The 26657-nt window shown below is 40.6% G+C and overlaps 1 protein-coding gene across 1 annotated transcript in view; it reads left to right on the top strand.

Annotated features, from left to right (window-relative positions):
* Positions 1 to 3271: 3271 nt before the first annotated feature.
* Positions 3272 to 26657, top strand: part of wnt9a (wingless-type MMTV integration site family, member 9A) — a 76059-nt gene continuing 52673 nt past the window's right edge. Inside the window, exon 1 of the mRNA XM_039679256.2 lies at positions 3272 to 3408. Coding sequence (XP_039535190.1) covers positions 3317 to 3408 — 92 coding nt within the window. The 5' untranslated portion in view covers positions 3272 to 3316. The remainder of the gene's footprint in view (positions 3409 to 26657) is intronic.

Genomic DNA, 26657 nt, shown 5'->3' with positions numbered 1-26657 from the left:
ATAAGGTAAATACAACTACTAACCACGTACATAATCAACATTATTAAAAAAAGTCAGTTGGTGCTTCAGTGACTACCTCGCACAGAGAACCTGTCAATCACAGCTGTCAACCATGATGTCAGAGCACTGTTTTTAGCATAACATAACTAACTAAAAACAAACTTATTTTAAAAACGAACACTTGAAATTACATCAACGTGATAGAAACTACGAGCCCGTTCACATCCCAAAGCGCCATATAGGACGCTTTTGCAAAAGCGTAAATATCCAACGCACATGGCACCCTTTAACGTGAAATGAGACGCAGATATATTTGGTCAGAAGGCGCCCCCTAGTGGTCTAACCCTTACCCAACACCATACCTAAACTTAACCATTAACCGAAGCGTCTCATTAGACGTTAAAGGGTGCCATGTGCGTTGGATATTTACGCTTTTGCAAAAGCGTCCTATATGGCACTTTGGGATGAGAACGCGTTGAAACTACAGTAAATGACAGATACTATCTTTGGAAAAAGGATATGTGAAGTGTAATTTAATTGTTTAGTTGTTCTCGCGTCCCATTGAATAACATGGGGAGGCGGGGGTTATGAGCTATACTAGGACCGGTCACAGGGGAGACGTTTTGGCTTCACTTTTGAGGGCTTGTGCGGCACGCTTGGTTATGGTTTTAAATAGTCCTAGAAATGGTCTAGTCCAGAGTATAAGAAACTGATTTCCTGGAGGAATGTGTGTGTGTACATATGTATGTATATATGTATGTAACAGAGGTAAGCTAGTAAGAGCTGTGTTTGTAAACTTCACTTCCCTATGGCCTCAAGAATTGCAGAAGTGACTGAGGCTAGATACTAGCGTTCTTGTTAGTGTGTCTGCCTTCCATGTTGGAGACCCTGGTTCGAATCCAGTTTCAAAGTTTGGTGGAAAGCAAAGCATTTGTGGGGTGTTTTTCCTCACCATTTAGATTCCAGAAGTGGTATATGCAGTTTTTATTTGCTATTTGCTTTAAAGTTGTCTTCTTTTGATCAGTATTTCTTTCTTTTTTTTGATGCAGTCTTTTGTTTCTGCTGTGATTGTTTTCCTTGGATTTGCTTCTCAGTTCCATACTATTTTAGTTTTTCTTGGTTTGTTCCATTTTATAGGCAACCTCGGTCGTGCTAATTTAGATTAGTTGGTTTTAAATTAATCTTGTTTATTTTAGTTCAGGAGTTCATAATTCAGGTGTTAGTAATCTGTACTTAATCTGTGTTTCAGAAAGCCATGATTAACTATTCTAGATCCTACTCCTGGCTCAATTTAAACCCTGTGCAGTAAAGTGATAGTTCTTAATTTAACGCATAGCATAAGGAGGTTTGGACATTGAAATGACTTAACGATACAGACTTGTTTAAAACTTGCTTGATGATGCATTCGGCATGGATCTCTTTCAGTTTTTTCCATTAAACTGCTTTCATTCGGAAGATTGTGGGAGATGATGGTAGTCTGTTTAAGCTGCACAACACAGTCCACTGTCCAGGCCTGCGCCTACGATTAGGGTAAGTGTTAATACAGTAGGATTTGGGAATTTGGAAATATTTGGGAAACCCCATAGGCTAGTTGGAGGGAAGAGGTTGATAAATAAGAGGGATTTATGATGGTAGCGGAGCAAGAAGGCAAACTTTTTTCTTTATTTGAGAAAATGTACACCAAATAATATACTAAGAAAGTAAAAAAAAGGAATTATTATTGATTTTAAAGGACCCAAGCTTAAATAAATGATGGAATGTTGTCTTTGCCAAATAGTTAAATCCAGTCTTTTAATTTGTGAGGTTGAATGCCCCATCATCTGGTGTCAATAAAGCAGATGTCATCAGCAGATCCTCAACAATGCTATTTCACCCTTGTTTTTTTTTTTTTGTTTTGTTTTTTTACCAGTGTCATGATCCAGCAGAACAGGCAATTTAGCAAACAGAAACTTGGCAAAAGGATCCAGTAGCCCACCTGTTGTTGCTACTGTGATCCTTGTGATTGAAAAGGTCCATTTTGTTGCAGCATTCAAGAGCTGTCATGTCAAGCATGTCAAGAGCTCTTTCCAGGTGTACCCAAGAGTGAGCTGAAACCAGCCCAACAGATCCCTATCTTACTAACATTTCGCTGCCAAAACAAGGATGTGTAGTGGTGGATTATGATGCCAAGATTTCTGTTTCATCTGTGATTTCAGTGCTAACTGGGTTTATTAATGTTTAATGACACGCCATTCTTTGTGTATCAATAATTGAGGACTACAGATGCAACATACATTTTTTTCTTCTTCTAAATGAGCTTTTATAGTTTTATTGTTGAAAATAAGGAATTTCAATAACATTTTCAATGACTTATAAACATTGTTGCAATTCAAGTAAACAAAAGAGCCTGATAAAATGCTCATTTTAAATAAAAATGAAAGTTTTTTTGCATCTGAAGTCTTCAATTGGTGTCTACTTCGATGCAGAACAAAGCTGAGATTTAGGAGTGTGGTGCATGTTTCCTTTATTGATCATCATTAAAAAACATTTAAACAAGAACCTTCTCTCCTCTGCTCTTGCCAAACCAAATCTCTCCTCAAGATTTATAACTCCCAATAACTTCTTATTAAACGTTTCATCTAGTAATGGCAAAATCTATCTTATACAAAAATAATGTAACTGTAATTGCACACTGCCTCTGAACGTGTTGCAGTCAGTCCTCTCAGAAAGTAATTAAAGAAATAATTAATTTTTAAAAAATGGCATGTCGGTTTATGTGGACATGAGTAGAGTCAAATTTTTTTACTCTACTGGGAAATCGATAACCAAATGAATCATGAATATTAGGGAAAATATTCATAGCCTATGCTGGTTGAGCATGCAATATCTTTCAACAGCTCAAGAGCTTTTGTCTGATATTAAAAAGCCAGTATAGACATTATGTATATAGTCTATATAGAAAAAACAAACAAAAAAAAAACGGTTTATTTATTCTATTTTAGAAGAATGAAGATTATGACTGCACATGCTTACAAAAAGCAAACGTAAATAATTAAGCCAAACTTACTTTCAAAATCTTACTTACTTTACTTACAAACCTCCCTCTCTCTCTCTCTCTCTCTCTCTCTCTCTCTCTCTCTCTCTCTCTCTCTCTCTCTCTCTCTCTCTCTCTCTTTCTCTCTCTCTCTCTCTCTCTCTCTCTCTCTCTCTCCCGTTCTAAGTGAATGGGAGGGGCGCATAAATCCTCGGAGTGTATAAGAAGTGCCGTTCTCACAAGAAAGGATTTTACACAGCAACTTAGGACGAACGAAATGAGCTGCCCCAGAGCTGCTACAAAATGCTGGATGGACACCTTCTCCTGGGATGGTTATCATTTACCATTATAGTGCATCTTATCAGCTTGCCTGGACCGAGCACAGCTTACTTCGGGTAGGCAGAAGCTTTAAATGTTTTTCAAGCTTCAGATTTTTTAATGTATAGACGAAAGATAGATGTGAAATGATGAATCAAAGATCATAATCAAAAAAGACAATCTAGGGGAAAAGTTATGTAAACTTCTCTCCGTAACAACCTGTGGAGTTGCGATTTAGTGTGAGTATTGTTCTCATTATAACAACGTAATGTTTGCATGAAGTCTCCTGTTAATAACTTATATATAAATGCATTAAAGATGCCCCTATTCACCAATGTATTAAATACTGCATATTTCATAAATTTCTTAGGCTAATTCAGTGACGGGCAGGTACAAGCCGGTCAGGTTCGTCTTTTTTTCCAATAGATGCTTGTAGAGGAAAGAAACTAGACACGAGCAGTTCTACACAGCTGTTAACAATAAAGCTACGAGGATCTCTAACCTGGTGGCCAAAACTGTTTTAAGATCGCAGATAATATTTCTTCATCCAGCATAAACACTCGTTTTGGCACCCATTTTACTCGCTCACTAAGTTTCATTAGCGCAAGTTCAAGAATGTGTGTTGAATTTACAGTTTCCCCAGTTCCCCCTATAAACATTCCCCTAGCATAATTTTAATTGAGGTAATTGTGATACAGTGGGAACGCCTTTGGAATGTATTCCTCTATGACGCGTTCATTTCTGCTTATTGATATTCTTCCATTACGCGCCTTTAGCGATCACACCAGAACTTCATGTTTTGAGAAACATGTGTTTAACTTTTAATCATCGTCTGTGAGCCATTGTCACTTGCATCAACAAGTTTTAAACCAGATTTGGAGGGGGAAAAGGCGAGGTTGACTGATATTAAACTCTTATACAGACACAAAATGTATTATAATGCGTGTGTAAATATAATCCAAAATCTGGACACACTCCAAGGACAGGTGGGCGTTTAATATTGTCCTGGTGTTTTAACCCAGTCTGGCTGGATCTGATGTACTAGGTTTTCACATTCAACAATTTCTCAACAGTTCAAGACGTATAATTATTTCTCTTGGATCCATGGTGAAGAGTGATGGAAGATTCTATGTATAAAGGTGTGCTAAGGAGAGAATATTGTTAGGGCAAATCAAGGGCCAGGGCGGGAGTGGCTCCCTCAGGCCCCATTGAACATTATGAAGCAGTAAACCGGTTTGTTGGGCTGCAGTGGTTGTAGATTGGGTCTAAGCCTATTCTACCCCCTCTTAGGAAGTCAATAAATTTAATAAATGCTGGCTTGTGTTAGCATGGGTGGGATAGTACTTCATATAAAGATTTATAGTCTCCATTATTTGATCTGAAAGATTGTTACCAATTGCAATTAGCCTCTTAAGAATATTTCCCCTTGTTTTTTTGGCACATTAAATGGAAAAAGATAAACTACAATGTCTGATCATGAGCAGATATGCAGTGTCAAGAGGCTTCGTCTAATAAATGCCTTGATATTTTTAACATACAATTTGTCATGCTTATGTGAGGCTAAATAGCCATTGTTTAAAAGTATTCACACTTTGCCAGTTTCAGCACTTTGTCTACTTTGACGGAAATTGCTTGTACTTCCATGTTATTAGGTCATGAAAACAAACTATAGGAAACTCATTAGTGATGTATTTCACTATGGCATTATGGGTGTTCTTTCTTATCTCACACAATGAGTGTTAATTTTTGAATGGTGATATGGGTGTCATTTTTCAGATAGCTGAGAACTCCACAGTCAATGATATACAGTCAATAAACAAACTAAAGTCTTTTCAACCTTTCCATTCGTGCCAGAGCCAGCATGAAATCATTATATTTTGACATGTTGTCACACTTGCTTCTACTAAAGTGCAAATAAATACCTTCCATGAAGCACATGCCGCATCTTCTTGGCACTGATTTACTTAAGTAGAGGGTCAATGTTGCATACCCAATTTCCCCAGTGCGGTGGAGCATATGTGAAATCTAAACACAGTCTCTGTTTGACCTCGGTCTGCGTCTCTGAGGGTTGGGTGGGATTCCTTGCCTAGTTGAGCCGCTGCTGAAATTGTCATCCTGGCCACAAGAATGCAAAGACTTAGTTTTTTACCACCCGTCCCATCTAGCCTGTTGCGGCAGGTGCCCAATGTTTGTTTCTGCTGTATCTCGTTTAACAAAAATCCCAGGGAGACCAGGTTTGGATGGTTTGGGGACAAAGTAGTGATAGAACATTGAATAATCCTGGGAAACGAGGCAATACGAGTGCTGCACACTTTTTTTTGTCTCGGTTTAGAGCTCACCTCAAACAGCCTGAAGAAAGAAAGGGGGAAGAGGTTACATGCTGGGAAAACATAAGGGAAATAAGCCCTGCATAACCATGGAATGAGATTCTTTTGTGCCTGGTTTTGACAAGTTTATGCAGATCTCCTGTGGAAGCCAGACTAGGGTCACATGTGGGGAACTGCTGTCCCAAATGTAAACCTGAACCGAATTGAGGGAAGATATTTACGACTTTTGTGTGAGATGCTGGTTTTTCCCACCTAAATTCTGATTCCAAGTATAAACCGAGGTGTAATCACGATGTACAAAGGGTCTGCAATTTTTAAATATGTAGAGCCCAAAATCGTTGCATTTGTATTTGATTTATAATGACAAATGAATTGTCTTCTGTGTTTGTTTGTCATTTAAGGTGCTGTTTTTACACCTGGTATTAAGATGCGTGTTGGTCTATCGGATCACAAGTGGGCGACACTAAATACGGGGTCTAAAACATTTTGAGCTTCCAGAGGTAGTCGAAAACGTTAGATCGAAAAAGATCTGAAAAAAAACCCCCCCAAAAAACAAACATTTGCCTGCCCATAGACCCTCCCCTCGCAGACATAAGGACAAAAGTGGTTGAAAGTGGACAAAAGAGATGGATTAAAACACCAGCTGTAAACGGTCATAGGTCTGCCCCGTCTACTTGTGATACGATTGACCAAATCTTAATACCAGGTAAAAAACAAGACCTAAAAAAGACGGTGAAATATACTTAGACCTATTAGCTAGAGACAATTCAATTGAATATCCTTATAAGTTGATATGGTTAATTTCAGACACTTTTCTTCTAGATGTTTTTTTTTTATTTAAACGTGGCTGCATTTTTGTTAGTTACTGTACATGTTCCAAAGCATTAAAGATGTTGGCTGCAACAACATGAATGTGTATGTACAGTATAACCCTGTAATGAGGGCTCAACAATTTGTTGTCATTCCGTCCCCCAAAAACCAACCAGAAAAAGGTCAGAACAGGCCCAAGGCTTCTACAGTAGTTCTGTAGGAAATACTTTGCTTCTAGCACTCAGCCTTTGTCCTCTTACATTTCTAGATATGCATCACTCGTCATGTAATTCATTTATTCTGATTTGGTTTAACTAATTAATGTCAGAACCTGCCCATCAGTAGGTGTAGCAGTGCCTGATGTTTCCACCAGAGGGTGCAGTCACTACTGTAAAAGTGCTCGGCTCTTTCTTCAGTCATCATCTGCTCCTTTATAAAACCTTAGCACAGTGGGAAATGAGTGGTAAAACAGATATGAGCACCAAGAGCAATGTGACGATGATACAGGGAGAAGGTAAACAGAGCAGCAGTTTTATTCAAAGGTAGTTGTGGTCAGTTTGATCTGTTTGCAATGGCATTTTTTGGCCACAGCTCACAGGAAAGCCCCTATACAGAAGCAGTTTGCTGCATAAGGCTTTAGATTTAATCTCTTGACTAGACTTGTGCTTGGGAATGTTGATGAGAGCTGCTGCCTGTGCTGCGGTGGATCGCCTTTCAGTGCCAGAGAATAGCAGTGTCTGCAACTGAAGATCTTCACGTGACCACTTCCTTCAGAGGCTACACACAGAGAATTTACTGAATCAAAATTAAAATGCCATTGCTAACATTTCACTTTACAAACACATAATGTAAAGGCACAACCCCACAAAAGTGTGTATCATTGCTGGACAGCTTAACATAGTGTAACTTTTGTACTATAAACACACTTAAGATTACCAACATTTCTTTGGCTTTCATGACATTTCAAGTAACCACTTGAAAAACAGAAATTCCGTGTCTCTAAATTTCTACCGGTTTGTTTTTCCTCAATGGCTTTCTTGACAAGCTTTGAGAATGGCTTCTCCCGCAGGAGTCATCCCAACCCTGCCTTGATTATATGGTATTATTGCTCTGGGGAATGTCTTTAAATGTGTTTGGCTCTCTTGGATCCAAACGGCTCAATATTCTGGTAGCAAGGATTCAACCACAGCTTGGAGGTTTGCCTCAATTTTTTAAGAGAGGGCGGGTCTGTTCCTACCATCAGCTGTGTGCTTTGTAGATATGTAGGCTGTTGTTGGAAATGCATTGATGGGCATCGCAGACAGCCAGGCAAATCCGGAAAGCCAATATGGAATCTGGATAGCTTGTGGTGGTCATGGATTGATGAAACGACGTTAATTAGTGGCACTACCATGTCATGGGTTTTCCGTCTCCCACCACAGACTGTTTTCCTCCACAGCGGGCTTTGGGTGGACTTTGGGCCAAAATGATCAGTGACTACAGCCAAGATTAGATGACTAAAAAAACCATAAGATGACTGTAAAAACCCTGAGCTATGAACCATACATGCACATTTATTGCATAGACTGGGTGTTGCTCTCAAAACAGTAGGCAAGTCAATCCCAGAATGTACCTTGATAGAGTTCATGCTTTTGCTGTTTCATTGGGCTTGCATCAAACTAGAAGTTTTTGTTTTATTTAAGTTGCGTTGCTTTTTCATTTCCGTTAGAGCTGCACCACTTGATGTACTGTATAACTTGAATAAAGAAAACAAACAGATACAACAACAGATCCTACACTTTGAAAAATCTATTATCTATCTATTATCAGTCATGCAGCAACAAGTCAGGTTGGATGTACTGTATTTCTGTAAAAAGACTTGTCTTTGTAAATTATGGTTTTATTGATGGCAGATTAATTGATTGTCTCGATAGTTGGTTTTGGTAAGGTTAAGCGCATGACTACACTCAGTCTTTAAGATTGAACAAGGGAATTATATACTGCGATATGTTTTGAAAAGAGTATGTAGTGACTGACTAAATGTTAGCTAGCAGTCTAAAAAGTTTCTAGATTTCTTACCAGTCGCTTATAAAAAAAAAGTTGCTAAAGCAGTGAAAAGTTGCTAATCCAGTGACAAAGATGCAATATTGGCAACACTGGCTGTGTTCCTTCATCTTTCCTGCTCCCCTGTGTGTGTGCGCGTCACCCTGGTAAAAAGAGAAAAGCATGTTACCCAACCAATGTAGTGTAACAGCCTGATCTCATGAAATGAGATTAAATGAGTTTAAATGAGTGCTAAAAATTAGTTTTTGCAAGCATATGATACGCACTTTATTGCGTGTAATACTCACGCACCCCACACCACTAATCCTACTCAAAAGTATAATATGAATGACTCTAATCCTACCCAAGGGGTTTACAGTGTGTATCATATGAACGTAAATAGTCATTTTCGTGTATAAATTGCACGGTAACACACAATGCTATAGAGGCACATCTAATTAGAATTGGTTGAGTATATCATCATTGAACTGACTTGTATTTACTAACCTTTATCCTTACTCTATTTGTGTCAGTAAAACCTGGGTTCACAGTTGGGTTGTTCACAGTTGGGTTACAACGTTTTTGGCTAATTAGGGATCCAAGCACCAAAGATGCTGGAACCCTATTGTATTTGTACTGATTTTCTTCTTAATTTTTTTATTAGGGGCCAACAACGGAAGTTTTGTAGTCACCTAATGTATCTTTTATTGTTTTTCTTATTATTATTCCACTCTTGAAGTCTATGGCTATGGTGGCCCAGTAGTGCACAACACAACGATATTTAAAAAGCAAACATAAGTTCACAACACAATGGAAACAAACCACAACATTAAAGTTACTTTTCCTTGCCACTGTTCTATAGAGTCGTCAGTCTTACAAAGATATCAACTCCAAGATCAGAAATCACTTACTGTACGTTCAAAATCCCTTACGTGCATTATAGCTGATTTATACTTGAAAACGCTTTGATGTGCTACCACGGCGAATGATGCCTAAGGGAACGCCTCCTAATTCCACCAAGTGGTTAAAACATTTAATTCGTATTAATTAAAATGTCTCTATGCAAAATACCACTGCAAAATTCCTCAAAGGACAACGTAAATTTGACTAAGTTACTCCAATTTTGAGATCGCTGTTTTAGTCACCTGTGTATTTTATAATTGAAATTCTTCATGTTTTTAAATCTTTTAATAATCTGGCACCAAGCTATTTGTCTGAGCTACTTTATATATAAAATCCCACACAAAATCTGAGGACTGGTGATAAGAGAATTCTCTCTGTCCCCAGATCGTGATTAAAGCATTGTTATTGACGGCCCTTGGCTGTGGAACAGCCTTCTGGCGCATATCAAGCGCTACAGGCTTTTTTAAATCATCTCTTAAAACCTTTTTTTTTCCTTTGGCTTTCAATTCACTGTGAGCTTCTGTCAAGAATGTGTGGTTTATGCCGAGTTCAGACTGCATGATTTTAGCCACGATTTTGGCTCGCCGACAGGTTTTGAGAAATCGCCGACAAATGCCCGAAATCACAGGCAAATCGGCGCTCGTTCACGCGAGTGACAATCACGCAGTGTGAATGAACAAAGACGCGAACTGAGAGAATCACCGACGAGTCGCCGACGCCCGTGAGATATTTGGCATGCTAAATATCTGGACCTGTCGGCGATTCAAAATCCTGCTGTGTGAAAAGTGTTTTGACTGAAAACTACATCGGCGATCACCGGCAGCCAGTGAGAGAGCAAGATACAGAGCAGCAGGGAGTTCGGGGAGGAGTTATAGATCACATATCAACATGATATGGCATTGTTTCAACAAAAAAAGCTTCTTCTCGGTCTATTTGGACACAATAAATGGAAGAAAAATTAGTAGAAATTTGGCAGGAGCACTCGTGTCTGTTTCACCAGCTGTACCACAACCGGGTCGAAAAAAAAAGTCTCACGTGAGAACTCCGGTCTTGCACGTGTGGTGTCGCGTGTTGTTTCCTTTTCATATCTCACGCGTGTTTGTTGTGAAATGTAGTTTGCGTGCAGCGTGCTAGACAGAGTCTGTCTGCGATTTTTCTAAAGTCATGCAGTGTGAAACCTTCTGTCGCCGATCCATCGTCCAGTGTGAACACAGCAGCGACTGAATGCTGGCCAAGATAGTCATGCAGTGTGAAAAGAGCAGCGACCTGACTACTTTGAAAATCGTGCAGTCTGAAAGAGCCATTACCCTGTGTTTCTTTGTTTTGTTAAGCTCTTTGGTCAGCTGTGTTTGCTGTTTAAATGTGCTATATAACTAAAACAAACTTGAATTAATATTACATGTTGATATTGTCACCCTATGGAGCAGGCAGAAGGAACAGGAGGAGTCCAGATCCACATGTCGATAATATTTAATGCAAAGTACAGGCAGGAAGACAGGGTAACACGCAACATTGACCGACCAAGGCTAACTGAACTGAACTAAATACAGGCAAGAATCAAACATAACGAGGTGCAAACAGGTGAGACAGATGAAACAGGACGCTGAACGGGAGGCTGATGAGGGAGTGAGTTCAGGTGTGCAGACGAGAGGATCATGGGAAGTGTAGTGAAGGAGACCCAGACAGGATGGTGCAGACGCAGACTGTGACAGAACTCCCCCCTCCCGGAAGGCGTGGCCTCACGCCGCAGAACAGAGGAAGGAGGGGGGACGATCTGAGGGCTGAGCGGGGCGTGGCCAGGGCGGAGCAGGTTGAGGGCGTGGCCAGAGCGGAGCAGGCTGCGGGCGAGACCAGGGCGGAGCAGGCTCAGGGCGCGGCCAGGGCGGAGCAGGCTGAGGGCGAGACGGAGCTGGTTGAAGGCGTGGTGGGGCAGGCTGAAGGCGTGGCTAGGGCGGAGTAGTCGAGCCCATGCATGTAGCGCCCAGCGCTGTGGATGGGGATGCAAGATCGTGCCGCGAGCTTGAGAGAGGAGATGACTGGAATGGGCCACAGGGCTCTCTGCGACAGCTGGGTGAGCTACGGGAACCAAGTCTGACTCTCTCAACGCGGGGCTATGAGGAGCACCGAGTGGCGTGTGTCCCTGATCCTCTGTATTACCTGCGGTAACAAATATATCGGAGGGAAAGCATAGAGCGGGTGGCGGGGCCAGTCCTGGGCTAGCGCGTGCTCGCTCTTTGAAAAGAATATTGGGCAGTGAGCATTCTCTTCTGATGCGAAGAGATCCACCTCTGCTCTGCCGAATAAGTGCCACAGTATTTGGACTGTCTGGGTGTGCAGGGACCATTCTGCGGGGGAAATGAGGTTCCTGGACAGTATGTCTGGGCCGTCGTTCAGATGGCCCGGCACGTGCGTCGCTCTGAGCGAGAGCAGGTGGCTCTGGGACCAAACTAGGATGCGGTGTGTCAGAAGGAAGAGATTCCTGGATCTGACCCCGCCCTAACGGTTGAGATAGGAGACCACGGCCGTGTTGTCGGAACGGATCAGGATGTGGTGACCCCGAATAAGCGGGAGGAAGCGCGAGAGCGCGAGCATTTCCAGACAGTTTATGTGTAAGGAGCCTTCCTGAGTCGACCAATGGCCGAAGGCCGGTTAGCCCTCGCAGACCGCACCCCAACCCGTGTTGGATGCGTCTGTCGAGATGACTTTTCGGCGGGAGAAGGTCCCCATGGTGACGCCCCGCTGAAACCAATCTGCTACTGTCCATGGCTGCAGTGCCGTGAGACATGTCTGCGTAACTTTGATCAGCTGGCGACCTGTAATCCACGCACGGTGAGATACACGGCTCTTTAACCAGAACTGAAGCGGGCGCATGTGCAGAAGGCCCAGCTGAAGCACAGTGGAGGCTGAGGCCATATAACCCAGCATCTTCTGAAAGGATTTTAGAGGTGTGCAGGTGCCCATCCGAAATGATGCGTGCGCTGTGTAGACAAGCAAGCCGTCATAGTGACCGAGTTCAAATCTATCCCCAGGAAGGAAATAGTCTGACTGGGTTGAAGGGAGCTCTTTGTCCAGTTGACAGAGAGACCCAACGTTTTCAGATGGTCAAGGAGAACTGCGCGATGCGACAGAAGCTCCGTCTGTGATTGTGCCAAAATCAGCCAGTCATCCATATAGTTTAATATACGCAGCCCCTGACGACGCAGGGGGGCGAGCGCCGTATCCATGCACTTCGTGAAGGTACGGGGTGCTACGGATAAGCCGAACGGAAGAACGGCGTATTGATAAACTTGACCCTCGAAGGCGAAACGTAAGAACGGCCTGTGACAGGGATTTATCTGGATCTGAAAATAGGTGTCTTTCAGGTCTAGAGAGATGAACCAGTCCCCCTGGTGCACGTGCGCGAGGAGTTTCTTGACTGAAAGCATTTTGAACGGTCTCCTCATGAGCGCTTTGTTCAAAAACCTGAGATCTAAGATCGGCCTGAGGCCGCCGTCTTTCTTGGGAACAAGAAAATAACGGCCGTAAAACCCCGACTCGGTCATAGATGGCAAAACTCTCTATATTGTGCCTTTTTGCAACAGCTTCGCTATTTCTGAGTGGAGCATGCTGATAGCCACCGGGCTGACAGTGGATTCGAGCCGAACGCGGAAGCGAGGCGGGCGGCAACGAAATTGTAGCAGATAGCCGTTCTTTATAATGCTTAGCACCCACGGGGAAAAGCCCAGAATGGCTTCCCACGCTTCGAAGCACGCGGCTAGCGGCTGAATGGCTATATCGCCCTGATTGCTGCACATAGCGAGCTGGACACGGGGTGTGGGCACGCTTAGACTGTGTGTGGCAACGGGATTTACACTCAGAGAGGAGTTTATGGGCCGTGAGCAAGCGGCAACCTCCCCGTCTCTCTCTTGAAGCCAATACGGAAGTGAATTAAACTGCAATTTATCGAGTGGCCGCTTGAGGCAGGCTGCAGAAGCGAGTCAAATCTGTATCTCCCCCATGTTAAAATGCCCAACTTTACAGCAGAAAAAAACATGTTTACAGCCTGGAGCAAAAAGTGGCTTTGGTCTATTGAGCTCATTTTTCCCTTCATGACAACTGTGAGGGGGGTGAATTTTTTTACAACTCATCTGTTTAAATTATATTTAAGCCTTAAAGTTCTGCATAATTAAGGGCGTGGCCACTTGAGTGACAGGTGGATTCATGCTGCCGCTTTCACTGCTAATCGTAGTCTGCTGTCTGTTAGCGTCACCCTCAGCTGTGTTTCTGCTTTTCCGGGATTATTTCATACAATTTAATACATGTATTATACCTTCGCCCGTGCACGCCGTTGGATTCCGTCGTGTTGAGTATGGAGAGAACAACCAGCGCCGTGTTTCCAGCTGTTTCCCTCTCATGCACTAATGGATGTCTGATGATTTCAGCGCGTTCTCTCCGTCCATGCAATAGATGCACACCCTTGAATGAGCGCAGATTTCTAGTTCATTTACTTGAAGTTCTGAGGTAATATTTGGTTTGACCCATCTGAGAGGCGGCCAAAATCGGATTGTAAAATGGACTGAATTAAAGCTCTTTACGAACTTGACGTGAGATGCCGACTGACTTGTGTGCTTGCCTTGAATCACTGTCGCATGCACAAGCTTAGAGCAATATTGTAAGTTATACATTTTAACTAGCAGAATAATGCATCACAATGCACATAGTTGACTGCTTGTATGTTGTGAGAAATGTGTGATCTGTGTTAATGTACTTGTATATATGCTCTTAACTAATTGCCCCTTGTGAGATTAATAAAGTTGATAAAAAAAGTAAAGTAGTCTCACTTTTAGTTACGTCTTAACTATTATAATATTTCGAAGGGCAAAACATGAACTTTAACCATTGGCTTTACTTTTTCAATCAGCTGTCAATTCAGCGGCAGTAGCATAGCATTAGCACCTCAGCTCCACCCGCGTCCCGCCTCTTTGCCCATTTTAATTTATCCGGTAGTGACGAGAGGTGACGCACTGCCAAGATGGCGACGGTCGGCCCCGCCCACTTTAGGCCTCAAAATCGCTCTTCAGAAACCTATGGGTGACGTCACGGACACTACGTCCATATTTTTTACAGTCTATGGCCGTGAGACAGCGAACAGAGAGGGGACACGCGCATGAGCTCGTGGGCGTGCTTATGTTCTCTGATACTAGAGCAGGCTGTGCCCATCCTGTGGGGATGGGCTCTGTGAGAAACACGGGACATATAGTGCTTGTGTGTATGGGTGAAGACATGCCTGTGGGCACATTTTTTACACAAGAGGCATTTTTGCTCTTTTTGAGATTTCTCTGGGTAGCCGTGAAAACGGATTTTTGTCGCTCGCAAGTGGGCAGGGAGACCGGCTTGTTTGTGGCGATGAACACTACTGTAGTCGGCGAAACTATGGGGACTAGCAGAGGGCGAAGTTTTGACGGCGGTCTGGCTGCGGCGGGAGAGAGCCGTCTTTTTCTCAGCTGTGCTAGGCAGACTTCTGATGATCAGGGTTCAGCGTGATATTGGGTCGAGGCCCCCGGGGAGGTGGCTGTCTGCGCTGGGATGGTTGAGCCTGCAGAGAAGGGCGCTAGGGTGGGGCTCTAGCAGGGGGCTGGTCACGAGAGCGGCCTGCAGAAGAGCTAGCGCGGCGGGGCAGAAACAAGTTCATGGCCTGGGTGGCTTTCTGGACCTCGGCTGAACCGCAGGAAATACGAGGAATCTTTAAAAAGACGCTCGTGCTCTTTCAGTAAGTCGAATGGAAAAGGATACACGTCATCGGATGGCGCTGGCTTGCAGGGCGGCTGAAGGTGGCGAAGACGGCCGGCTTCTTCAGTCTCCGGAGCTCGCTAGAAGGTGCCTTCTCGACGGTGACGGCTTCTTCTCAAAACAGCGGAAATGTATAGCTCGCTGAAGGATGAAATAATCAACTTGATAAGCCTACGAGAGCTCCTTTTATACCATCTAGCCACACCCATTCTGGCGGGCTCTGACGCAATAAGAGCGTGCCTGCTTCTCATTGGTCGCGGGCTCAGCCCTGCTCTCCCATAGGCTTAAGCAGTTCTCTGTGAGCAAACCAATGAGCTGCTAGCTAGCCCGCTCATGGTCTGCTGCTGCAGAGGAACTGCGTTGACAATAGATATAAATTATGGAATAGTTTTTTGGCTTCTCAGAACTTCTCAGAAAAGATTAATCTTTCCCGTAGCGTAAGCTAGCTTACGCAATACGAGAGAACCTCTCGTAAGAGAACCAGCAGAACACACTTGACCAAAATCACAACCTCAAAGTATTTTGGTATTTTTCTAAAAGATCTCACTAGCTCTGTGCTCACTGAGGATGAAGAGACCACAGCAGCATCCGGGCCAGATGAGGCAATAAGGACAGGTGGAGTGATTGAGGGTCTCGTCCATGGCACTATATACCATTTCTAGGATGCTGCTGTGGGCTCCCCATCCTCAGTGCTCACACCAGTCTGGACATTTCAGATCCTACAAGAATGCACAAATATTGAACAAAAGCAGTCATTTTAATAGCAAAATATAATTTGACTTCTGTATTAGAAGTAACAAAATGATCTTACTTTAAATTTTTGTTTCAGGTTTTCTTTTTCTTTCACAAAATGCCGCCGTCACCCTGCCTCACAAGCCCTGCTCCACTACAAAATCTCTGCAGCAAATGCACAGAAATCAAGAATCAGAAAAGTGCTTGTAATAAGTCTAAGTGAAATTACAATAATTCAAATAAACTACAACTTTAGATTGAAATAGATTTTTATTCATATCTGTACCCATTCAAACAAGATTCATGTTACCTTTGTGAGCTCAATACTACATTTATACAGGTTGTTGCTGACGTACTCATTTATATGCTCATATTTTACGTACTCATAACTTAAATGCTTATCAATTTATCAACAGTACTAAAGGACAAATAAAATAAGTTTAGCGACTTTATGTAGATTTGTTTATTGACATTACTTACATGCATCTAATGTAAGCATGGATGAAAACATACATCACTCAGATGTTTATTTCATGTTGTGATGTGCTCATCTTCAATACTTATCGAAGATGTTCATGTCAGATGTTAAATAAACCATATACATCTTAGGTGTAACTCATTAACCAATAATGAAACTCAGCTGAACATAATAAAACATAAAGAGTCCATGGGGAAACATAACATGGGAAGAGTACCCTCCAGTGGCACTCGAGGGCAGTACAGCTGCAGAGTGTCACAAAAGGGATACTCCACCCAAAAATAAAAATTCTGTCATGATTTACTCACCCTCAAGTTGGAAACCTGTATGAATTTCTTTCTTCTGCTGAACAGATATTTTGAAGAACGATAGGAACCAAACAGTTGTGGGTCATCACCACTGACTTTCTTAGTAGTTTTTTTCGGTAACACTTTATTTGAAGGGGTGTGCATAAAACTAACATGACACCTTCATAATCATGACATGACATATGTTATGAATATGAAGGAGGTTTATGCATGTTTGTGACAACTGTCATTAAGTGTCATTCGCTCAGTTTTAATGCAAATATGACATTGTTTGAGATGTTTTTGTTATGACAGCGCTTGACATAAACCAATACATCATAACCTGTCAGTGTCTTTGTCATGATGACTTGACATTACTAAGACAACACAACATGTCATAAACATGACAAAGCACAGCAGATTAATTATCAAAGTTAAGAAACCACCTAGCTTTATGGGTTAACATTACATTAAACTGTCATGTGGTTGGTTTTGACATTGTCTGTCATGAAGCCATTATAACATTTTAATGACAAATTCAATTAGTACCACTGCAGTTGAGGTCACGAAAAATATTCATGACACAGTTATAATGGCCTCATGACAGCCAATGTCAAAGCCAACCACATGACAGTTTAACCTAATTTTATGTCAAGTTGTCATGACAAAGACACTGACAGGTTATGATGTTATGGTTTATGTCAAGATGTCATATCAAAGACATCTTAAACAATGTAATTTTTGCATTGAAAATGTCATTATTGAGGGAAAGACACTTAATGATAGTTTTCATAAACATGCATAAACCTAACTTCATATACAAGACATATGTCATTGTTATGAAGGTGTCATGTCAGTCTTATGCACACCCCTTCAAGTAAAGTGTTACCTTTTTCACTACTATGGAAGTCAATGGTGTCCCACAACTGTTTGGTTCCAATTTTTGGGTGGAGTATCCCTTTAAAGACATTTACTACATGTCTATGTAAATCCACTTTGAAGATGTACATGTGCTTACTGAAGCTCTGCTGTTAGCTATCCACCTTATTCCTATCTTTTTTTCAAATTTTTACAGCAGATTTCAAAGGAAAATATAAACCATCATAAGGTAAAGAAAGAAGCGACTGAAAAGAGCTCTTGCCATAGATATTCTTATTATAACATGTCACGTTAAAATACCAAGTATAACATTATTCTCATGATGTCTGAAAATAAATCATGAAGGAAAAAAGACCGCTCATCCAGTCAAACTAACGGATCAGCTTTATTTGTAGGGCAACCTTATGATTTGAAATTATTCATTTTAGCCTTTTTGAATGGAAGTTCCCCTAACCGGAAGTGCCACCCATAATTCAAAACGCAGTAAGGTCATCAGAAATAAGGTGGATGCATAATCAAAGGTGTTTTTACAGAAACATCACAAATATACTGTCTAGAGTCTTAACACCTTCAACAATTCAACAGTTTACTCCATGGTAGTTCAACAAATGCGCTTGTTATACAAGGAACCATGTTTTGGTTTCTAATACTCACATTTGAAAACACCCGCATTGCTGTTCTCCTCCATGTTCAATAATGACATATCCTCATCCTCTCCCGTGGCCTTGTGTGAAGGCTGGGATATAAAAGTATCAATCGATGTGCGCTTCAGAACTTAAAGATCTCCTTTTTTCGTGCAGGCGCAGTGAGGGATAAAACACTTGAGTTTAGGTCAATCGGTTTGCAGCTCTGCTTCAACATTTTCTGACATGCCAGAAATTCATCCGACCATCTGATTACCGGGCGGGAGAGATTTATTGCCTCTCGTTTCCCCCCGTACACTGCACGACAAACGACGCATGAAAACTGAAAATCGGCCCAGCTCAAAAAAGAGTTGCATGTGTCAGAATTCGCCTCAAAATCGGACGAAAATTGCACAGTGTATGCACAGTCTTAGTGCAGAGGTGCCAAATCCTGTTCCTGGAGATGTACTTACCTGCAGAGTTTCAATTCAACTCTTTCAGTTCAGTGCAGCATACCGACTTGATACTCATGCTCCTCATTTCAGCCTCATGCTGCTTGCAGCTATTTATACATGAAGGTGCCAAACTTATTATTTTTCTGCTCTATAATGCTCTGGCCTGCCAAAACCATTATTCCGAGAAACACATCATTTGGCAGGATGGTCTCAAATGCACCCCACTTCTTAGGTGTACACACACCCCAATCTGACCATAGGTGGCGCTATAATAAGTACTTTTACGTTGCTGCTCGTATCTCTGCCAATATACTGGCTAGAATCAAAATTCTTTTTCCTCCGATTCTTTGTGTCAAGTTGAACAAAATGTGTATTATCTGGTTTTTTTTTCTTTGTTGTTTTTTTTTTGCCATAGATACAATTATTCCGCCATTTTTAGCTTTTTTGTTAAACCTACGAACTCCTCCTAGACCATTTGTCTAATTTACCCCAAATTTTGTATATCATCTACCCTGAAATCAAAAAGTCATCAAAAGAATTTGGATTCATCAAATGGTTTAGAACAGGGGTGCCCAATCCTGCTCCTGCTGATTGACTGTCCTGCACAGTTCATCTCCAACGTTAATCTCCAAACACATTGGATTGGGCATCCCTGGTTTGGAAGATATAGTTTGAAGTGTTTTGAGCCATGGCTACAAAAAGCATTGGCTCATATCTTCTAAACCAGGGGTGCCCAATCCTGCTCCTGGCGATCGACTGTCCTGCACAGTTCATCTCAAACCGTAATCAAACACACCTGAATGTGATCCTGAAGACCTTAATTGGTTGCTTCAGGTGTGTTTGATTACGGTTTCAGATGAACTGTGCAGGACAGTTGATCGCCAGGAGCAGGATTGGGCACCCCTGTTCTAAACAGTTTGAATAGTTGTGTCTATAGATGACGCATGCAACATTTTGTGAATGAATCAGTCAAGTGGTTAATGCCTTCTTCACACTACATGATTTTAAAACGTCGGGCTGAACTGTGCGGTTCACACTACAAGACTTGCTCTCAGTGAATTCAGGAGTGTTCAAGTTGTTGAGCTGTTCACACCACACAACACAACATGATTGATCCACAACAGGAGTAACGCACTACACGAGTTGACAACGCACTACATAGAGATACAACCACGATCGGATGATAAGAGCAAATCATTTTTGACTCTAATGAGAGCTGTTTCAGTACTATGCTACAGTCTAAATCCTGAAAATAATCAAATAAATAACGAGTTGACAACAACTCTCTCACCCAACGATTCTATCTTGTCACGAAAAAACACGCAATAAAACGAACCAGAAATGACGCGAAACAGCACGTGCGCCAATAGACCCCTTTTGCGCCGACGTCACAGTTACATCACGGCGCTAGTCGGAGGCAAAACAAAGTGAAAACTGGAGGCGGTCAATACAAAACAGCACAGATTCGGCTACATAATAAGGAGCTTAAATAATTGTATTATTAAATGTCATCTTGTTATGTTGTTTGGTGCAAGAATTGATGAAAAATTAATATGCTGTATCTGGAACTTTTATTTCTAGAAAATATTCACATCATTAAAATCGCACTGTAATGTCACTCTTAACATTGCCGTGGTCTTGGCGCTGGCTCGGCAGAACTGCGGATCGTACACACACAGGACCATATATACATCTAAAGATTTATATGCCCTCAGTTTCTATTTACGATCGGTTTCTCTATAAGGTAGGTGTAGAAGTCAGGCCACTCAACCGAGGTAACGTACGTTAATCCTGTCAGATCATCCATGCATTGAGTTAGCGTGTAGGCGGCTACAGGTCGGCCAATCTGGTTCTGTCCGTTAAAAATAACTTTTGGAAATAACAATAGCGTTGCTATGATTGGCTGTACTCATGACATCACTGAGGTTGAGTCGCGCGACGGCTCTGGATATCTAGAAGGCTAGATATTTTTCTGGGCTCGGCGACGCGTCTGCGAGCGTTTTCGCTGCGTTGTTGGCTCTTTCATACTAACAGATTGGCAAGCGTTCATCGTCCGCTAATCCCCCGCGATTTGCACGCGATAACACCCTGACCTGTCGGCGAGCTCAACGACTTGCAAATCCAGCATAAATCGGGCTTAAAATCCTGTAGTGTGAACTTGGCTTAAAGGACAACTCCGGCGCAAAATGAACCTTTGGTCTAATTACACATTGTTACCTAGTAAACCGTTATCTGAGATTTGTTTTCATGATTGCCGAATGTAAATAGTTTTATCTCTAAAAACAGTTTAGCCTATAACGCTAGTATAATGCTAGTATATAGGGCATAGAGTAATGACAAATAAAAATCGCTTGTTATTACCACTAAAAAGGCTCAAAATAGCCCCACACCAACGCGACAGCATAACAAGAGTCCCTACATTCAAACCGAAGCATTGAGAACTTTGTCAGTGTCCAAACAGTTTAATAAGAAGATATTTTATACACACAGTCAACTCGCGAATACAGGAAGAAGCCATCTTGGAAAAATAGTCTCGACCAGTCGATCTACGAACGCCGATCCAAGTGCGGTGGTGAGATGTGAATAAGGTGATAATGTGAGCGCGAACAGTAGGCTACGTGTACATATTGAAGACAAGTAAACGGGTTGTGTTTGTGTTTCTTCTGGAAACAATGGACCATATGAGATTCTGCACAGTTCAGCGCACTTGGATCGGCGCTCGTAGATCGACTGGTCGAGACTATTTTTCAAAGATGGCTTCTTCCTGTATTCGCGAAGTTGAATGTGTATAAAATATCTTCTTATTAAACTGTTTGGACACTAACAAAGTTCTCAATGCTTCGGTTTGAATGTAGGGACCCTTGTTATGCTGTTGCGTTGGTGTGGGGCTATTTTGAGTCTTGTTAGTGGTAATAACAAGCGATTTTTATTTGTCATTACTCTATGCCCTATATACTAGCATTATACTAGCGTTATAGGCTAAACTGTTTTTAGAGATAAAACAATTTACATTCGGCAATCATGAAAACAAATCTCGGATAACGGTTGACTAGGTAGCAATGTGTAATTAGACCAAAGGTTCATTTTGCGCCGGAGTTGTCCTTTAAGAGGGAGATCAGGAAAGGCTTTTGGCAACTCAAAATGGCAGACGGACTATAATACATTGTACTAATGTTGTTGTCCAAGAGAGGTGATCACAGGATAAGAAATCTTTTTTCTATCAGTTTTCATAATTTTTAATGTTTGATATTTAAATTTCACAGAACCTCATATACATTAGCAAGAAGACATTTTAACTGAACATGCGAGTTTCTGATGAACTTCTGATGCTCAGGATGCTAGCAGCAATGTTTATTTTTTTATTTTAGCCGTTTAAATCAGTGGGATTCAGAGATGAAAGCTGCAGTACTGTTGTTGTTCACCAAAGGGAGCAGCAGGATAACAAATTATTTTAGATCTCATAGTTTAAAGTCTACATGGTTCAATAAATTGACTTGTCATGAATTTTAATCATATAGTAAGTATAATCATACTTAGTAGCGAATAATCGAAATAATGAAAATGCTTGTAAACTTGAATGAAGTCTTGTAAGCTTATTGAAGTGCACATGTGTGATGTGATAAAAACGCATCCTTAGTGTGGATTTAAGCAAATCCAGACAGTGCGGGTTTTGTAGTAAGGGAGGAAGAAATATATCACAAACTCAGACTCTTTCTTGATCCAAAAAAATAAAAAGTGTTCTCATCTCGTGTAGCAGCATAATGGGTACGGTCAAAATGCAGCATCTGTAAATGCATGAGAGGATAATAAATGAGCCGTGAATTTCCCGCTGACCTGTTGCAGTCTTCTTCGCTTTTTAATGGTTTATTTACCATCACAACTGACACAATGAAATATTTGGGCATATTAAATTATTATTAAATGATAAATTATTATGGGAAATAATTTTGTTTTGACATCATTACTGGGAAACAACAGGATATATTAATAAAGTCCTGTAAACGTGGTTTACTTGCATTGTCGGGTTATTGGTTTTCATGTAAACACAGACAACAGTTTATTTCAATGAGCTGATTTTTGTGAGTTATCAGCGTACTTGTGTGCATGTAAACATGCTCAGTATTATTTGTCTATTTTAAAATAGTACATAGCATAATGTTTCCATAAAGAGATACTTAAAGACTTTTAATTTTATTTGAAAAGGGACATGGACATAACAGTATATAACTGTATCATCTACACGGGCCATTTATGTTTGGACCCAGATTATTTTAATTATAGTTTCGGTAACAAAACATTTAAGTAATACTTAACTGGTTCCTTAATAGGCATCAGTTGTGAAAAAGGAAAGATAAGTATAAATAAATAACTAATGAAGCTTAAGATTTATAGCTGGCATTTTAAGATAAATTGATTCTGTAAAAAGCATTTTGGTATTTGGATCCTCAAGAAACAGGCTGTAGTACTTGTAGGTGTAGTACTTTACAAGAGTCTCTAATATGTAGGAAAAGCTATATAATTTATGTCAGCAGCAAATAGATATAACTAACTGATTTAAGTGGTATTTTAAGATTAATTGGTTTTGTAAAAGGCAATCTGAGTCTTCTATTTAAAATGAAAATGATCAATGTATCGGTGTATCCATAGAATCAGTGTCATGGATGCTGTGTCATTATATTGTCATGCAACTTACAATAAAAACCATAAATGCTATGTTACTGACCCCTCACAGTCAAGGCATGTTAGGATTCCCATCTTCTCAAGTCCATTTTTATGCCTTTATGGTCAGGACAAACAGATCATTAAGGTCTATGTTTGCATGCTTTTAGAAAAGGCTTTTAGTAGAAGCCCAAATGGGAGAGTGGAGCTCGTACCTGTCACTGGGTGCTGGTGTTCTCAGTGCCATGGTGTGAGGTCGATAGGTAGTCATGTGGAGCTCTGTGGCGCACCCATGCTGTGCCAGTCACACAGTCACCATCGCTGAGCAGCTGACCTGTGTCGAGCCCCGCGATTAAACCTCTTACTAATGCTAACCACACGCACGCTACTGTATGCACTTACTGTGTGTGTGCTACTCTACCACCCCTACATTTATAGCTTGGAAATATTGTTTCTCATAGATTACTTGTGGAGTCTAAACTGCTTCTCTCTCAAGTTAGTCTCCTTAAAAAACAACACTACAGCTGTGTCATCTCTTGCATTATACAACCTCTTGCAGTTCACAAAAATGTGAAAAACTGTGCTTAAATTTCTAGTTACCATATTTTCCCGAATATAAACGACAGTGAATTCGATTTAAGTCAAGTAATTTCTCATCAAATTCGTCCGAGACCACAGTTGTCCACAATTATATTACTAGTGCTTGCAAGAGGAAAGTATCACTATTAATTTTCCTCAAACTTGGGTCCATCCATTTTCCAATCCACTTTGTCCTGTCCGCGGGGATGTTGGAGCCTTTCCCAATGTCTCGGGCCACAGATAGACCTTTCTAATAGACTAGAATTTCATTGAAACATGAGGGTGAGCTCTTTTGACTGCAGACAGTGAGCAACTACCAGAAGCCAGCCAGAGCACCTGGCAACCACAGAGCTTTGAACTAAAACACGTGTGCATTTTCTTCAGAAAATGTAAAAATCCAATTATTCTTGTGCACCTCAATTGATTTGTGTATTTCAAACAAAGTTTTATAGAGACATCAGTGACAAAGTTGATACTTGATTAAAACATAACTGAAAAATAATGTTCCTTTGGTATGTGTTTGGTATTGTCCATTAACTTTTCCTTTGGATATTACACCTGGTTACAGATGTAATAGAGTGGCACCTCTGTTAATGATTTTAAGCACATTCTCATGTGACCTTGCCAAACAAAATATTTGTGCCGAGTGAATAATCATCTCATCCGCATCCATCTGGCCCCACTAGCACATGGAAAACATGTGCTTTTCTTTGCAAAATGTTCAAACAATCTTGAATGTCTATCCGTGTCCAATTGATTTTTAGCCGTCCTGTGTTTGTACTTTTCTGAAATTTCCCTGTAGATTTTGGTGTGTTCTTACGTGACTAGAACAGACAAATTTACAACCTTATATTTCTCAACCTCTCAGCTGTTTTGCCAGTTAACTGGTGTTGGGAACGAGAGAACAAGACTCATTAGGTAGCTACAGCCCACAGTGACTCTAAAGGTCATTCTGTGTGTGTGTTACTCAATGGTTTCTATCATGACCCATCATCTTCATGTCATTTGGTTGCACTTTGTTCTTGTGAGGCAGACAGTTTGTTGGTGAATTCATAGATAAATTTAGGGGTGCAAAATTGTGTCATTAGCTGCTGTATATGTTGACTGGCATTGCTTGAAAAAAAAAACATTCTTGGGAATGTCTACAATGCTTTTTTTGTCAACTTTGTGTTAATAATTTTAGACAAAAATTATTGAGAAGTCATGAGTGATTTGGCACCAGGTCTCAGTCAGGTGTTTTCTCAGACATGTAATTGATTAAACCATTGCACTGTGTACATTAATTTACTATTACCACTACACCAATTTACTATTAACCTTCAAATGGTCTTCGTTTCCTGTTTACACTTCTGGGCTTCGGGGTCTATACGACCCCAACAATTGATTGAGTAATTGTACAAAAAAAAAAAATAATAATACAATTTTTAGACATACAAATAATACATAATTTTTTTGGTTTACTTCTCATCTATTCTATTATCTCATCTATTAAATAATATTATTGATGACTTTATGTTTTTGTTTTTAGTTTGTGTGTGTTATAATTGTTGGAGCTTGTATTGCAAGACAAATTACCGTGTACACGGACAATAAAGTACTATCTTATCTTATCTTCATTAATGCTGTGTTTTTGGAGATATAAAGCACTTTTGTATCCATATACCACACAATTCCTCAGCTACACCATTGGCTTGCATACAGTATGAAATATTATTTTTTTATGATACATTGCATTTATGCTCTAGTACTAGGCCTTCATTTCTGTGTAAAAATTTTCAGATTTATGCCGGATTGTTTTGTTTTTTTTGACAGCTAAAGTCATGAAGAAAATATATATATATTTTTTTTTTTCACATTTCCCATTCATTTCAATGTGGGGTCATATTGACCCCGAAGACCAGAAGTGTAAACATTTTTTTTTTACATACCTTCAGAACAACCGAATCAACCCCAGTTTTTTGTGTGTGTATAGATAGATAATGTATGAAAAGTCACAAAATCTTATTCCACTTACATGAAGGGAACCATTTTATTAAAGGTGGAATACCTAAGATTTTTGCATTAAAATATCCCAAAATTACAAGGCCAGTGTTATATATTTAGTTATGATGATAACTTACAATATTCAAAATGTTTCAAACAATGTTTAAATCGCAAGAAAATTGAGATTTTAACCAAGGAAACGGGGCGTGTGAGCAGGGGTGAGCTGGGAGTCCCCAGTAAATCATATCCGCGTTACCTCGGTTTCCGCTCATACTGCGTGTAGTCCTGGACTAGTCGTGACTGTTTTCCAAGATGGCTCCTGTCTGTATACACAAAGTGAACTGTCTTTATAAAGTATCTTCTTATTAAACGGTCTGTACACTTACAAAGTTCCCAATGCTTCGTTTTGCATGTACGGACCCTCGTTATTTTACTGTGTTAGTGTGGGGCTATTTTGAGCCTTGTTAGTGGTATAAACTAGCGATTTCTTTTTACTTTTATGCACATTATATGCTAAACAGTTTTTAGAGATAAAACTCTTTACATTCGATTATCATAAAAACAAATCTCAGTTCAATTCTTGACTAGGTACCAATGTTTTATTAGACCAAAGGTTAATTTTCTCCTTTAAGGGCTACGTAAATGTTGTCATATAGTAAACAGTTCTGTTTCTATTTATTTTTTTTTACTATAAAAAAACATTCATCAGTTACCGTTCTTCTAACATGGTTTACAACACCTGTATACTTCTTCTTCACAGTTGTCACCAATTTAAAAATTCATAAACAAATAAACACAATCCAGCAAGTCTTTTTGATGT

The sequence above is a fragment of the Pimephales promelas genome, chromosome 5 (genome assembly GCF_988280905.1).
Source record: "Pimephales promelas chromosome 5, fPimPro1.hap1.1, whole genome shotgun sequence".
NCBI lineage: Eukaryota > Metazoa > Chordata > Actinopteri > Cypriniformes > Leuciscidae > Pimephales > Pimephales promelas.
Note: the sequence above shows the minus strand (reverse complement) of the source record. Positions and strands in the feature narration are given on the sequence as shown.